The sequence below is a fragment of the Strongylocentrotus purpuratus genome, unplaced genomic scaffold (assembly GCF_000002235.5).
Source record: "Strongylocentrotus purpuratus isolate Spur 01 unplaced genomic scaffold, Spur_5.0 spur5_scaffold_19, whole genome shotgun sequence".
Classification (NCBI taxonomy): domain Eukaryota; kingdom Metazoa; phylum Echinodermata; class Echinoidea; order Camarodonta; family Strongylocentrotidae; genus Strongylocentrotus; species Strongylocentrotus purpuratus.
Genome location: NW_022145604.1, coordinates 25,367,222 through 25,381,722, shown reverse-complemented (window position 1 = coordinate 25,381,722; position 14,501 = coordinate 25,367,222). Strand labels below are relative to the sequence as shown.

The following is a 14,501-nucleotide window of genomic DNA, read 5'->3' as shown; positions in this document are numbered from 1 at the left end:
TGAATGGATCCTGGGAATGGGGTTAAATTTAATGCACAGATCTGCCATTCAAACAGAATACAGGGACCCATTTCACAAAGCCTATTTTCAATGACAAATGAGAAATATCAGTAACCAATCTGTTGATAACCAATCAGAAGCAAGGATTTTAGTAGCTTATAACAACAACTGTCATTTGTCACTGATGACAAGTTTTGTGAAACACCCCCTGATGATGTGGTTAGATTTATCATACATGTCATCTTACATTCAGCACATTCAAGAGGTCATATTAGGTACCAGTATTTATATTTTGTGTGGAGTGTTTCTTCACCATCAATCCTTTAGAAGAGCCAGAAGGACATTAACTCTGTACTGGAGTGAAACCCGTCTATAAAGACCACCCAAGGGAGACAAGAAAAGTGGCCTTTATATGCAGGTGTACAGGTTCCTTTAGTACAAGGTTCAATGAGAAACCATTTTCAAGAGAAACAACAAAGTATGTGGTCTTTCTTTCTTCTGTCTTCTGAGTTAAAGGTACTATTTCCCTTTTGCAGCCAACCTCAAATTATGTAGAACTTTGCAGGAATTATGAATATGTTGTGTAGGTCCTATCTGTGAAATTTAAATGTTAGCAGTGTCCTAATATTCAAATTATGCAAATAAAACCTGTTTACTTGCTAGACTTCACTGTCAGACACTATTGAGTGACTTTTTGCCTTCTTTGATAATAACATACATAAAATGAGCTGTAAAGGGTACATGAGCATTTGTCTACATCAATAACCCACTTCTTGTGATGGCCAAAATTAAACTGATTGAATCTTTGCGCAGCATAAAACATATGACCATTCAGTACAATGGTCTGAAAAATCAAGACTATTACTTATTGGCTCTATAGCTCCTAAGTCGATTTGACAACTAATAGTCGTTATTTTCCCACTTGAAGACATTTTCAAGCCCCACCTTTTTAAGGGAAGTTCTAAACTAGTATTATCTTTCAAATGCCGTTGGTATTTAACCTTTTCATTTTTTTGGCCTGCAAATGGGACATAGTACCTTTAATGCCCTTCTAGCTCCAAACGGATGATTAGAAAACATTTCCAAAACAAACAAAAATGAGAAGAATGGTTCATTTTGTTGGCTGGTGCACATTAAGTATTCCTGGTTGTCCCAGTTGCCCTAGGTATAAGTGATGATCCTCAGTCCCTTTGGTCACTGCTAAGCTTCATTGTTCTTTCCAGCATGTACCTGCACTTGTCCTGACGTCTACGCACATACTCTCCTTTTTTTCTTTGCTGTACTGTTCCCTGTCGTAATCCACTTGCCTGATGGCTCCTCACTTCCCTGTCACGAGTGTTGGTCCTGTTAGCCCTGGTCCACTTGCCCCATCTTCTTGCCTCTCTGTTTGTTTGTTTTCCCAATGGTCATGCTGTCTGGCCTATTGTCATAATGACCCCTTCCTTTCTCTGATGTGTTTTTCGATCTGGAAAAGAAACAAAATACACAAAATCCAGTATGTGGGACAGGACTGTAGCTTTAGTCTGGGTGATGAAGTGACACACACAAGAGGCAATAGGTGGGGCAATACTTTTTTCTTAAGTCTGGGCGATAAAGCAACACATAAGAGACAACAGGTGGGTCAATGCTTTAGCTTTAGTCTTAGTGAGAAAGCTACATACTCAAGAGACAATAGGTGGGGGCAATGATTTAGCTTTAATAATAATAATAATAATAGCTAGTTCTTATATAGCGCTTTTCAGGACCGAAGGCCCTCTCAAAGCGCTTTACAGATATATAGCTTTAGCCTGGGTGAGAAAGCTACATACTCAAGAGACAATAGGTGGGGCAATGCTTTAGCTTGCCTTTAGTCTGGGTGAGAAAGCTTTGTATTCGAGCTTTAATACCTGGGACTCTGCAAAGACTTCTTTAAGGGGATCCGGTAACTTTGTCTCAGATTATAAAACAAAATCCTGGATTTAGATCATGCTGCAATCATAATTATAAACCTATAAGTCAGTCAGGAACGCCATGACTTTTACAAGCCGATCGATTGCCTGTCTGATTATCACGATATTTATTATTGGAATTACAAATATTGAAGACCGTTTGCCAAACGGTTTTCATAACACTACAGTCTATTGGGGAAAACAAGTATGGTAAAACCGGTCACTCAAAGATTTTTACTCAAAGATTTTTACTTTTTTGAGGCATTTATTGATATTTTTTTAGGGCTTCAATATTACACCACATTGCAGACACTGATAACACATAGAGCCATGCAACTCAGATTTAACATTGTTAAACGATGCCTTTAAGGGTACACATGTATGTTAACAATTAATCAACTAAAAAACTCAACACGGAATCTCAAATCATGCAATAAAGCAAAGTTTATATGGACCTGTAATATCTATCGGCCATATCAGCTGAGCTCCCATGAAAGGAAATATATTCTTCATCAAAATTCAACCTATTCTGGACTGGGGTTACAAAATGGGGAACTATTAGAGAAAGCTTAGGCGAAGCGTCAAAAATATCGATACCAGCAGGCTGCCGCCTCACGTTTTGGCGCATCGAGGCTGCAATTACGGCCGAAGCCTGGCTGGGGCAATTATTTTTCTTTTGTTAGCCCAGCCGGCTTGCGCCAGGCTGGGATCTGAGGCTCGGTTTCCATTCGAAAGGAGGTATCCGGCGTATGCTTTTGAACGCCATTTCCTACCGCCAGCGGTAGCCGGCTGAGCTAATTTAAAAAATGCAGCCAGGACGCACAAGTGCAGTTAGCTGCCGCTGGCTGGTATATTTATTTTTGACGCCTCGCCTTAATGTTTTCATAGCTGTTAAGTATCTCTATACAAGTATCTCTGTATAGCACATCTATTGATAAGAAGCTTGTAAAGGTAAGAAGTCTATTATCAAAAAGTAAATACTTGGAGAGTAATACTTTTTACTTGTTTACGGGGTCTATCTAATGACTCGGGTCACACCGATGAAGCCGACACCAGACTAGTACATCAAACGGAGTACATCTGGAGTTGATTTGGCAAAATGACTGTCGTAGAAGTGTCGTAGTCGAGTGGTTTAAACTCTTGACTAGAAAATTAAAGGTCGAGGTTAGATCCCCGACACGGCACTAATGTCCTTTGGCAAGGCTTAATCTACAATTGCCGCTCAATACCCAAGAGAGATATAGGGACTTGGTAGGATGACCCAGCATTTGTGTTAGTAATTGCCATACGCCCTCAATAATCGCCAGGGAGTAGAGATGGTGCACATTGTGAGTGAATCCGTTGACCGAGATAATAATATCTGTAAAGCGCTAAGACAGGGTAATCCGTATTAAGCGCTGTATAAATCCAGATTATTATTATTATTATTATGATGACTGACTTTATTAGGTCAAATTAGGAAGCACTGTATAACACAGTCATATGTTTACAATGTGGGAAAGGGGTAAGTAGTGTGATGTATGCTTACAATGTTTTTGATGTGGTTAACGGCAGTTTCTGGTCCAGAGCAACAGGCAGCAGTGTACGGTGGTATAACTTGAACATCTTCATTGACAATCATCTTATCCTCAACCCATCTGCACTTCAATCTGCTCAAATGAGATCATTTTATAAATACATGTTTATATGAAAATAATATATGAATGAAAGATATTTTTCTGTCATCTTCATTGACAATCATCTTATCCTCAACCCATCTGCACTTCAATCTGCTCAAATGAGGACAGTTTATAGATACATATTTATATGAACAAAATAAATGAATAAAAAATATTTTTCTGTCATCTCGGTATGTATCTTTTATTTTGAGTGATCTTCAGACAGTGTCATGAATCTATTCCAACAAATAAAATGATTTTTCAGATCCATCTCTAACATATTTGCAATAGTCAAAATGCACAATGAAAAGTCTCAAACACATGCAAAACTAGTACCTACAGTTTCAAGTTGTGTGAAAGTTACTGCAATAAATATGAATTCCATTGTGAAGAGAATGTATTTCATGTTCCCTTCTTCGGGTATCACTTTAATGATCACAAAATAATTTGTTATCAATTGTACTGTACATGTATTTCTGTATGGAGGTTTCACTCGGTACTAGTCAGCAGGATAGAAAATGTCTAAAAGGTCCTTTCTTTCTAATACGGAATCACCCTAGATATAATACCCACAAAAAAAAACAACAAAAAAAATGTGAGACAATGTAAAGAAGACAACAGTACAACACAAAGACGAATTAAAACTAAAATAAAACTTTAAAACACTCACGTCTTCTTGATGGTTTGGTATAGCTGTATTCCTTGTTTACTGATTCCCTTGCTGTTTAGTTGGATCAACATCATCTTTTCGCTAATGTTCTCGTCTGTTCTTCTCTTCAGCTGCAATGAAAAGTGAGAGAGGTCAAATGTTAGAGTTAAAGATAAAGACCAGTTATGGTGATGCGATTGCATCGTGAAAGAAACGTTGTGGAATCGATCAGAAAAGGTTGATCATCTAGCATATAAGTATTGGTATGTACTACAAGGTTCTGGAATCATCTTTTCGGTAATGTTCTCGTCTGTTCTTCTCTTCAGCTGCAATGAAAAGTGAGAGAGATCAAAGGTCAAAGGTCAAACCATTTGGGTATCCTATGGATATGGATTATTGCCCAATTACATGTGGCATCACTGGTTTTGTTAGATGAACCATATTAAAATGTAGCTTGAAAGCAATGTGAGTTAACCATGAACTGGAATTAGTCCAAAAAATATTATTTTTTACTCAGTTAAGAAACCATTTTAAATGTTACCTTGAGGTAGAGTGACAGTAATAAGTTGTATGTCTGGAGCAAAATGGGTGTTAACTCGTATTTACTGGAACACAGACTTAATAGTATTATTCTGGCTCAAGAGATAAAGAATTCAATAAACTTCAGAGTTACTAACTTACTACCGGTAATCACATAACAAGAGCCTATTTAAATACATGCACATTGATAAAGATGGCACAAACTTACAGATAAAGTTGAGTTCTGGTCATGCGATTGCATTGTGAAAGAAATGGTGTGGAATCGATCAGAAAAGGTTGATCAGCTAGCATATAAGTTTTTGTGTGTTTTGCAAGGTTCTGGAATCATCAAAATGATAAGAAATTTGGCCCAGTCTTGGTAAAGTTACAAGCACTGTACACAGAAGAATGTATATGGGATTACACGAATACGTAGCGTAAAAAATCTGTCCCGATTTTTACAATGTTACAAGCCATATCTAGAATATGAAGGCATTTGAGGAGCCATGCTTTTCAGGGAACATGTTTTATCTGATTATCTTCCACCCTTGCATAATAACAATGATAATGCTCACGAACTATTTTTCACCTCTTCCCAGAACTCAACTTTCTCTTTAAATGGTAATGAAATTTGTTCCAAAATACAGGTGTAAATCACAGTACAAATGTGACATAATTTATAAAAGTCAAGTAAAAGTAGAAAGTACATTTAACTGTAGTTAAAAAATCCATTAAGAGTACAGTTCATCTTTTCTTTATGAGGTATCTTACAAAGTGAATCTGTTTTCAGAAATTAAATGCCTTACAATGTACAAGTCAGCAACAAAAAATGATTTTACAGGGACTGCTTTGTCACAGTGGCATTTCTAGGGTTTGGGGGAAATCTCCAAACTCAATTTTTGTCTTGTATAGTCCACAGTTCAAAATCACACAGGGTCACTTTCTCAAACCACCAAATGTGTACCTAAACTTGTGGATATACATGTACATCATTTAGGGTGCGTTCAAGCAACACTTTTTCACCCTAGAAACATTGTTTTCAAAGACATTTAGTCTATAACACGGTTGCGTTCAAGCGTGTTTTTTTTGTTGGTCATAAAAATAAAAGTGTTTAAAAACGCAAACATGAAACGCTGAAAATAAACGGTGTTTGATTTGTGATTCATGTTTGTGATTCTAGATTTTAAAAATGACTTGAACGCGCCCTTTAATTCATATCACAAGTTTCAAGGCGATGTTTAGACATACAACGGTTCTGAGAAAATGACCCCAGGTCATCGTCAAAAAATAAAGTTACCTTGTTGGTGTCAAGGGAGGGAGGTTCCCGTGGTGGTTCAGCATTCTCGTGTTTGACCTGGAAATCACTCACTAGATTGAGGTTCACAATGCAGATATCGCACAAGTTCTTTTTCTCACTGGACGTGGGAGGTTTTTCTGGGATTGAGTGGTTAAGGTAAAATGCTAATATGACAATAATAAGAAATGGCTAACTTTTGTTTATAAGTGGCCCAAACATTGTGGAGCAGTGTGTACAGGGCTTTGTAACCGCAAGGAAAAGGCGCAATATCAAATATCTTTTGGATTACATTAAAGTTTTCATTCTGAAAATACAACGTATATTTGTTTAAGGAATTATTTGCGAAAGTGGAAAGAAAAAAGATTTGTTATTAGTACTTTACTTTCGTCTGGGAATTCTCAAACTGTATTCCCACAAAATGTATGCCCGGGACCAGTTGGCTGATTAAACAGTAATTTGAACAAGTTTGCCTACAACATTTCATGAATATTATTAAACATATATTAGCCACTGTTGTAACTGACAAATATTTACAGTGTTAATCATTATTTGATGCAAATTTCTTCAATCCAATGGCCAATGTGACAGCTTTATTTTTTGCTGAGGTCACAACTCTTGGGCTGAGCGTCCTCCCGGCTCGGTGCAGAATATGGCCCGAGGATTGTGTCATTTGTCTGGACAGTAAGCAAAAATAAAGCTGCCCGCACGCAAGCAGTTAACAAGTGTTTTGGAGGTTTAGATCTCTTCGCTGTGAGTTTGGACGAATTCCAAATAATTTTCCAGAGGCTTTCTAAGAGTCTAGGCTATCCCCATACACATACATATTTCAACCACTCGTTTTAACTGGTGTGCCCCAACCCAACATACCCCACATAGGGAAATGTGAGTTGGTCTAGTGGTACAAATGGCGGTACACCATCACGCCTGTAGTCTAAGAGTGCCATTGTGATGATGGGATCCTCCAGAACCTCTCCTTTCCTTTACCGTAGGAATGAGATACCCCAGACTGGCAGATGGAGACGCACCCTCATCTTGGAATCATGCGCTCGGCTTGGCCATCAGACCCCAGCGCCAGGATGATGTCCACTGGTAATAACCCTGTAAGTTGGGGCTTTGATCGGATCGGAAGATTGGAGCGACACCCTCGCACCTGTGATCGGTATCGGCAAAAAAAAATCAGCAGAGTTTTTTGTTTTTGTTTTTTAATGCCAAAAAATTTCAAGTTTTGGGCCATCAAATGCTTTAAAAAAATTATAGCTGGGATTATTTTGTCATTTAGAGTTGTTGTAGGCCATGTTTGTTGATATTTAGTCATTTTAGTGCCTTTTCATGACTTTGAAATTAATAATATTGGTCTAAGAGAAGAGGCAAAACATGCGGGGCGGCCATCTTGGATTACAATGTAGGCATGCATTATAATCCAAGATCGGCCCCCGATCCGATGATCGGTTACAGGCCTTACTGGTAACAGAATGATGTACGCCCTTACAGGTGTTGGGGTACACAGAAGCGGCCTACCCCCTCACATCTACTCAATCCTGGCTATGAGAGAAGTTCTGCATCCCTAAGATGATATAGTCTTGGACAGGGCCCAGACCCAAATGTTCAAAAGTGAAAACTATCGTGGGACTCCCTCACACCGTAGCTACATGTATCGAAGCAAAACAGCTCCTCACAGGACTGTACATGTATCTCTGACAGCCTCCATATCCAGCAACTGAGACTTCTCGACCAACTGCTCCTTCCTTATACAGCAGATTTGAATCCAGGGTCTTCTTCCCAATGTTATGCCACCATTCAAGCACCAGGTATATTGCTTCATTCAGCGACTTACCAGCTACCACCCATACAGGAGCTTCTGCAATTCACCAATCCCATATTTTTCCTGGAAGAAGACAGTCAAATCCACCATCTCAGATTCTCAGAGCACAGACATGAAAAGACAGCATCTGCAACATCCATCAAAGCAACCCTCAACATGTTGGCCAGCCTTCTTCCCAGGAGAACCCCATAATAGGTACTAGGTAGACAAGCCATCCCAATCAAATGCCATACTTTGCAGCATGTACCGAACCAACCAAAGATTGGCTACCTTGTCAAATGGCTTACAGAGTCCAGCATGTCCCTGCCTGACAGCGGATGAAATAGTCAACCATCTGATAGGCAGAGCTGCCAACCTTGTGCGACCATAAAAAGGAATTTCAAGCCAAAAAAAGGAATTCATGAAAAAGAAACTTACAACCACGCGCAACACACTTCCAATGCAGAAATGTTCATTCATCATGCCGTTTTTTCCATACAAGCAGGTAATTTTTTGGGTGGTTATTTTTGTATTATCGGCATTTCATTTCTTTTGAGAATATTTTTCTCTTCAAGTATGTTTAAAAATTAGTTTTCTATTGAATTTGTGATCAAATCACCATTTAAGGGCAGTTGTTTGACGTGTGGTACAAAATAAAAAAATTAAAAAATTGTTCAAAAATTTATTACAAAACGTATTTTATGAAGAAAAAACGTAATACCGTAACTTGGAGGAAAAAACGGAGTAATTCCGGCAAAAACGAAATGGTTGGCAGCTCTGGATAGGGGCATGTCCCCTATATAAAGACAAAAGGGAAGACTTCATCAAGAACTTGCAGTCAACACCAACCACATCAGTTCCTCACCATTTTGTGGCTGTCACTGTCACTACAAATCTCCTCCTCCTTGGAGTCGATCATTACCCACCCTGCCACCCAAACTGCAGAGGCCCTGGATTGACATGCCACATCCCTAAAATTCATCCTGGAAAAGCACTTTAAACGATCTTCTGTGAACAAAGCAGCTCCTGCATTAGACAGAAATAACCGTCTGATATGGGTCATTTCTTTAATGAAACTGACATTTGCTTACATTCCCCTTACACAGACGGTATCCCAGACGACTCGCACCGGAGGGTTAGATTGGCCAATATCTGTACCTCTCTTTACTCGGAAAGTTTCTCCCCCGATTTTCAATATTTAATTTTCTGATTTATAAATCAGATAGAAAAAAACTATGTATATTTTTCTCCTATTTACAGTTATGCAACTTTTTATTACTTATTTCAAAATGCGAAATTTACGGACTTACAGTACTTACGGTACATGTATGAGTTATCCAATTCTTATCTCAGAACCGTGAAACGGTATGTTCATCCATTCAAACTGGTAGTCTATGACATGACCCGGCCGATATATTTCCGGGTCAACCTACCAAAACACAGCGCATGGCCAATCAGAGCACCCGGAAGTGAATGCACGTTATAGTGAATGGAGGTATGGCTTGCAGATTGCGCTCTCATACCTGGAAGTGACTGCACGTTATAGTCAGTGGAGGTATCGCGTAGACAACGTGCTCAAGTGTCGCATTCAGCTTAGCAACTTGCGTACGCTATGCATACGATGCATATTGCGCGATCAAGCTGTTTGGCTAAATGTAACAAAACAACATAACTCTGCGTTTACTTCTTTTTCGTCGAGTCTGACCAAAATGCTATGAATATTGCAGAGTTTTGGAGGGGCTGTATCTTTTGATAGAAACATCGGTGAGTCTTGAAATTTGAAATGTATTATTCTGATTACATTTTTTATTCACAAATAAAACAAAAATGGTGAAAAATGATCCCAAATTGAAAAATTGTCCAGACACCCTACATGTATTGAGGCGGTCAAAAGAGCCGGATGCAATCTCAGCGGAACAACCGTCGATATCAGAGACTGAAGCATTTATGATATACATTATGAGATACATTTATGAACTAACCCTGTAAGTTAGGGCTCTGATCGGATCAGAAGATCGGAGCGACACCTCGCACCTTTGATCGATATCGGATTGGAAGATCGACTAAAAAAATTGGCTGATTTTTTTTTTTTTTTTTTGACGAAAATTTTCAAGTTTTTGGCTCAAATCAAATGCTCAAAAAAAAAAAAAAAATTCTTGGCTGGGATTATTTTTTCATTTGGAGTTGTTGTAGACCATGTTTGTTGATATTAAGTGCCTTTTCATGACTTTGAAATTAATAATATTGGTCTAAGAGCAGAGGCAAAACATGCGGGCCGCCATCTTGGATTATAATGTAGGTATTTTATTTTTTTTTTGACGAAAATTTTAAGTTTTTGGCTATCAAATGCTCAAAAAAAATTCTTGGCTGGGATTATTTTGTCATTTGGAGTTGTTGTAGACCATGTTTGTTGATATTTAGTGCCTTTTCATGACTTTGAAATTAATAATATTGGTCTAAGAGCAGAGGCAAAACATACGGGCCGCCATCTTGGATTATAAGGTAGGTATGCATTATAATCCAAGCTGGCTGCCCACATGTTTTGCCTCTGCTCTTGGACCAATATTATTAATTTCAAAGTCACGAAAAGGCACTAAATATCAACAATCATGGTCTACAACAACTCCAAATGACAAAATAATCCCAGCCATGAATTTTTTTTTGAGCATTTGATAGCCAAAAACTTGAAAATTTTCGTCATAAAAATAAAAAATTTAAAAAAAAATATTCTGCCGATTATTTCCCGATCATTTTAAGTGATCAGCGATCGGAAATTATCGTCTGATCACCCCTGATTGGATCGGTATCGGCGTCTGATCCGATGATCGTTTACAGGGTTATTATGAACCCCAATTAATATTGTCTGCCCCATTCTACACAGTTCTCAAAACCTGGATGAAGTCAAGAAGAAGAAGATGAGAACTGTGGATAATGGGGCAGACAATATTAATTGGGGTATAGATCTATTAATGAAAAATTGTATATAATGAGAATTATTATTAAAGAGTACGAGTACAAGAAGATAGACCTGGAAGCTTGACTGCTGTCTCAGCATTCTTCCAATATTTGCGGTAAAGGTAAAGGTAAAGTATAAATGGGAACAACTGCAGAATACCCTGCACATTATTCATAACCTATCACTAACCCTACCGGATTCCATGTGCGCATGCTCAGCTCATATGTGTGGGGTATTCGGCAGTTAAGATGAACGAGGATTCACTTGTTTTAACAGCTCTCTAACCCCGGTTTGAAACTGAGGGCGCGTTCATGCTTGATTTTGACGGCCAGAATCAGGCATCTGTTACGCGTTTAGTTTAAAACACGCTTGCGTTCATGCTCACTTTTGTAGAATCACCGAAAAACGGCGATCACGATCGCCGATCGTAAACTCACAAAAAGATGCGTTTACAATTTGTAAACGCGTTTAAATGGGGTCAACGCACTGACCTCTCGTGGGTCTACGTAGCATGCACAGTGAAGGTTTGCGAATCCAGCTGGAAGACCAATTAAGGCCACACACAGAGAATTGCCTGGGGAGCCAGAGAAGTAAGCATGGACACTACATCGTGGAACTGCGATCACGATGAGCGTTTACGATGAGCGTTTCAGATCGCTCATTCTGCCTTCAAAATTTAAGCATGAACGCAGCCTGAGTCACATCTTTCGGATGGTGACATTAAACTTTGAGTTTGAAAGGCAAGTCTTTGCCACTTTGGCTTTGGTCCCCAGACGTAAATCATAATCTAGAATTGATACAAGTCTGTAAAATCCCAACTTACACACACACACATACCAAAATACAAAGTCACATTCACACAAAAACAGAAAATGAGACACTTTTCTTGAGTCTTACTCTCGGCAGATTTTGATAATTTCTTGAGCCCGAGGTGTTTCATTCAATTCCACAACCTGAAAGTAGGGTGTCTGAACGATTTTTCAATTTGGGATCGTTTTTCACCATTTTTGTTTGATATTTGAATAAAAAGTGTAATCAGAATAATACATTTCAAATTGAAGCTTCACCGATGTTTCAATCAAAAGATACAGCCCCTCCAAAATGCTGGTATATTCATATCATTTTGGTCAAAATCGACGAAAAAGACGTCCACGCAGAGTGATGTTGTTTTGCTAAATTTAGCCAAACAGCTGTATCGCGCGATATGCAAGCGTATGCATATCGTACGCATGCTGCTAAGCCAATGCGCGACTTGCAAGCTTGAGCTACGCTGTCTCCGCGACACGTGCCATTGACTAGTATGGTTAGCGTTCGTCGCACAAAAAACCCGGAAATGAATGCACGTTATAGTCAATGGCAATATCGCGGAGATGTCTCCGCGATATTGCCATTGACTATAACGTGTATTCACTTCCGGGGTTTATGGTGGGAACGGCCATCCATACTTTCATTCACTATAAGCGCACATGTTACGCGATGTAACCATGGTTTGGACTGAGCGGAGCTCACGCCTCCCTAATTAGCTGATTCCAAAAATGTGGGAAGGGTATTTTTAAACTGTTGGGGCGAGTGATCTCTTGGGGCTAGCGAAAAAATAAGTGCATACATATTTTCCTTACGTCTAGCCGGACATAAGCCCGGGGGGCGCAGCTCAGGAAAGTGGCAAATTTTGGAGCTAGGATGCAAACAACATTTAATTTTAAATCGCTGTTTTGACCAAGATATTTTGAGAATTTCGGGGGTGCGCCCCTTTGGGGAATATGGAGAAAAACCTGCTCTTTCATATGACACCTCATTTATTGAGTTTCACCTTCAGGATCACAAGCCCCAAAGGTTTGAATTTCAATTTTTTTTCATAAAATCATTGACCAATTTTCATGGTCGCGCAATGCACGTAGACTGCATAGGGATGCGTGCAATCTCTATGGGAAGTATTTTAGCACACAACATCGGGTGCGCGATCAGACACCCTACTGAAAGTGAAACTGAAAAGTCCCGATACCAAAATGATTTTTTTGCACACAAATTTGGTATTTCACTTTTATCTTCTTCTTAATATGGGCTCGGGTTTGATGCATAGATCTACATTAGTTGAAATTAAGTCAATTCTGATTGATTTTCACCATGTTCACTGCACAGAATCTGAGCTGTGATTCCAGAAAATGAATCAGGATTCGAATGCAAGTTAACTGTGTGTGCACTGTGTGTAACACCACCAACTTTGCTTTCGTGCATCTGGACTGAGCACACGTCATTTTCAAATCGCATTTTGCAAATAAAAGGATACTCAGGGCGAGCAGTCGACTAGTCGGATCATAGGCCAAAACTTCTCCTTCAATATTAACTTCAAGACAATTCTTGCAAATAACGATATCGCCGACTTTACACGGTGGAGTACCCGGTTCCCCAGCGGAGCCTGCTGCCATGTTGAAAATAATCATGTTCTCCGATGCTCGTATTGCGCATGCGCATTGTAAATCTGTCATTGTTATTGTTGTTCCTACTATGGACGGGAGATGGCGTCTGGAATGAACTGCGCAAAATTCCTCAACAGTAGAACCAAAACTGTTGAAGATGAAATGAAAACATTGATGATAAGACAATGTACATCTATGTCATCATGCATGATATGAGACCATCCGGTTGTTTCTAGCGTATAAAACAAAGGATAGATTTGGAGTTGAATTGATATATGGAACTTGTCTACCTGTCGAAATTGGGCACTTTTTTCCACTGAAGAACTAAAGAGAAAGAAAAAACGGTTTGCATTTTTCTATGGTGAGCGTTTTGCTGATATTTTAAGCTAGCGCTTACCAAGGCAGGTTTATGTCTAGGCAAAAATGCGAATTTTCAAAAATGTCATTAAAAATATCGACTGACAGAAATATAATATTTATAGACAGAGAGGGGAGTTTTTGGACGACAGAGAGAAGGAGAGAGAGAGAGAGAGAGAGTGAGAGAGAGAGAGAGAGAAAGAAGAAAAATCAAGGGGGAGAAGGAAAGGAAAAGGAAATCATATAATCAGGAGAAAAATAAATTCCATTATGATTTGACATCTCAAATTTGTTCTCGTGCAGTAGGACGGTGCCATTAATCTCTTTTGAAATGTTGCTATTTAAGTTGAAATGAACGCCCGACAATGAACTTGTCAACTTTCGATGTGTGTTTATCTATAAATGAATTCATGGTTTATCCGCTGATTATTATTCCGATTTCTTTCATGAATTAAGTAAAATTCATAATAAAAAATCTCTAGGACGTGATCTTGAAACCCCCGAATACCGCACTGACAGTATCGAAAGCATTCATTTGGTGAATGAAAACTAAAATTAAAAACATTTATTTTGGTGCATTGCGGATGTCCAACATTTCATTTTAGAGGATAAAGTTACTTTTAATAAAATTAATTTCTTATTTGGGTTTTATGGAAACGTTGGAGTTCAATTTAATTTTATTATTTTATATGCCAAATACTATATATATATATTCCAACAAATGGAAACATAGCGAACTCTTACTATTATTTTAAATGCATGGTAAGCTATTACCGTTCTCTTGAACAATACATTTATGTTTAAAACAAATTTGTATCATTTGATAATAGGTGGAAAAACATTGTGTTGCTTTAAAAAAAAAAAATTATCTTGTATAATCAGCTATATTCTTGTTGTTGATCTATTTGTTATATTATGT

General features: G+C 38.5%; 1 protein-coding gene across 1 annotated transcript; it reads right to left on the bottom strand.

Annotated features, from left to right (window-relative positions):
• Positions 1 to 1,394: 1,394 nt before the first annotated feature.
• Positions 1,395 to 13,258, bottom strand: LOC115918073 (protein LSM12 homolog B-like). The gene is made up of 5 exons (XM_030990680.1): positions 13,096 to 13,258; positions 6,052 to 6,188; positions 4,257 to 4,366; positions 3,457 to 3,577; positions 1,395 to 1,465 (listed from the first exon to the last, which is right to left on the bottom strand). Exons 1-5 carry the CDS (start codon positions 13,247 to 13,249, stop codon positions 1,427 to 1,429), a joined length of 561 nt encoding a protein of 186 aa, XP_030846540.1. The 5' UTR covers positions 13,250 to 13,258; the 3' UTR covers positions 1,395 to 1,426.
• Between the last annotated feature and the right edge of the window lie 1,243 nt (positions 13,259 to 14,501).

What these genes read in the sequence shown, in the direction of transcription:
- LOC115918073 (XM_030990680.1), bottom strand. Translation starts at nt 13,249, where the DNA reads ATGATTATTTTCAACATGGCAGCAGGCTCCGCTGGGGAACCGGGTACT. An exon ending in TAGTCGACTGCTCGCCCTGA is followed by an intron (nt 6,189 to 13,095) that starts GTATCCTTTTAT and finishes ACTCAATCCCAG; the next exon opens with AAAAACCTCCCACGTCCAGT. An exon ending in TACCAAACCATCAAGAAGAC is followed by an intron (nt 3,578 to 4,256) that starts GTGAGTGTTTTA and finishes TCATTTGAGCAG; the next exon opens with ATTGAAGTGCAGATGGGTTG.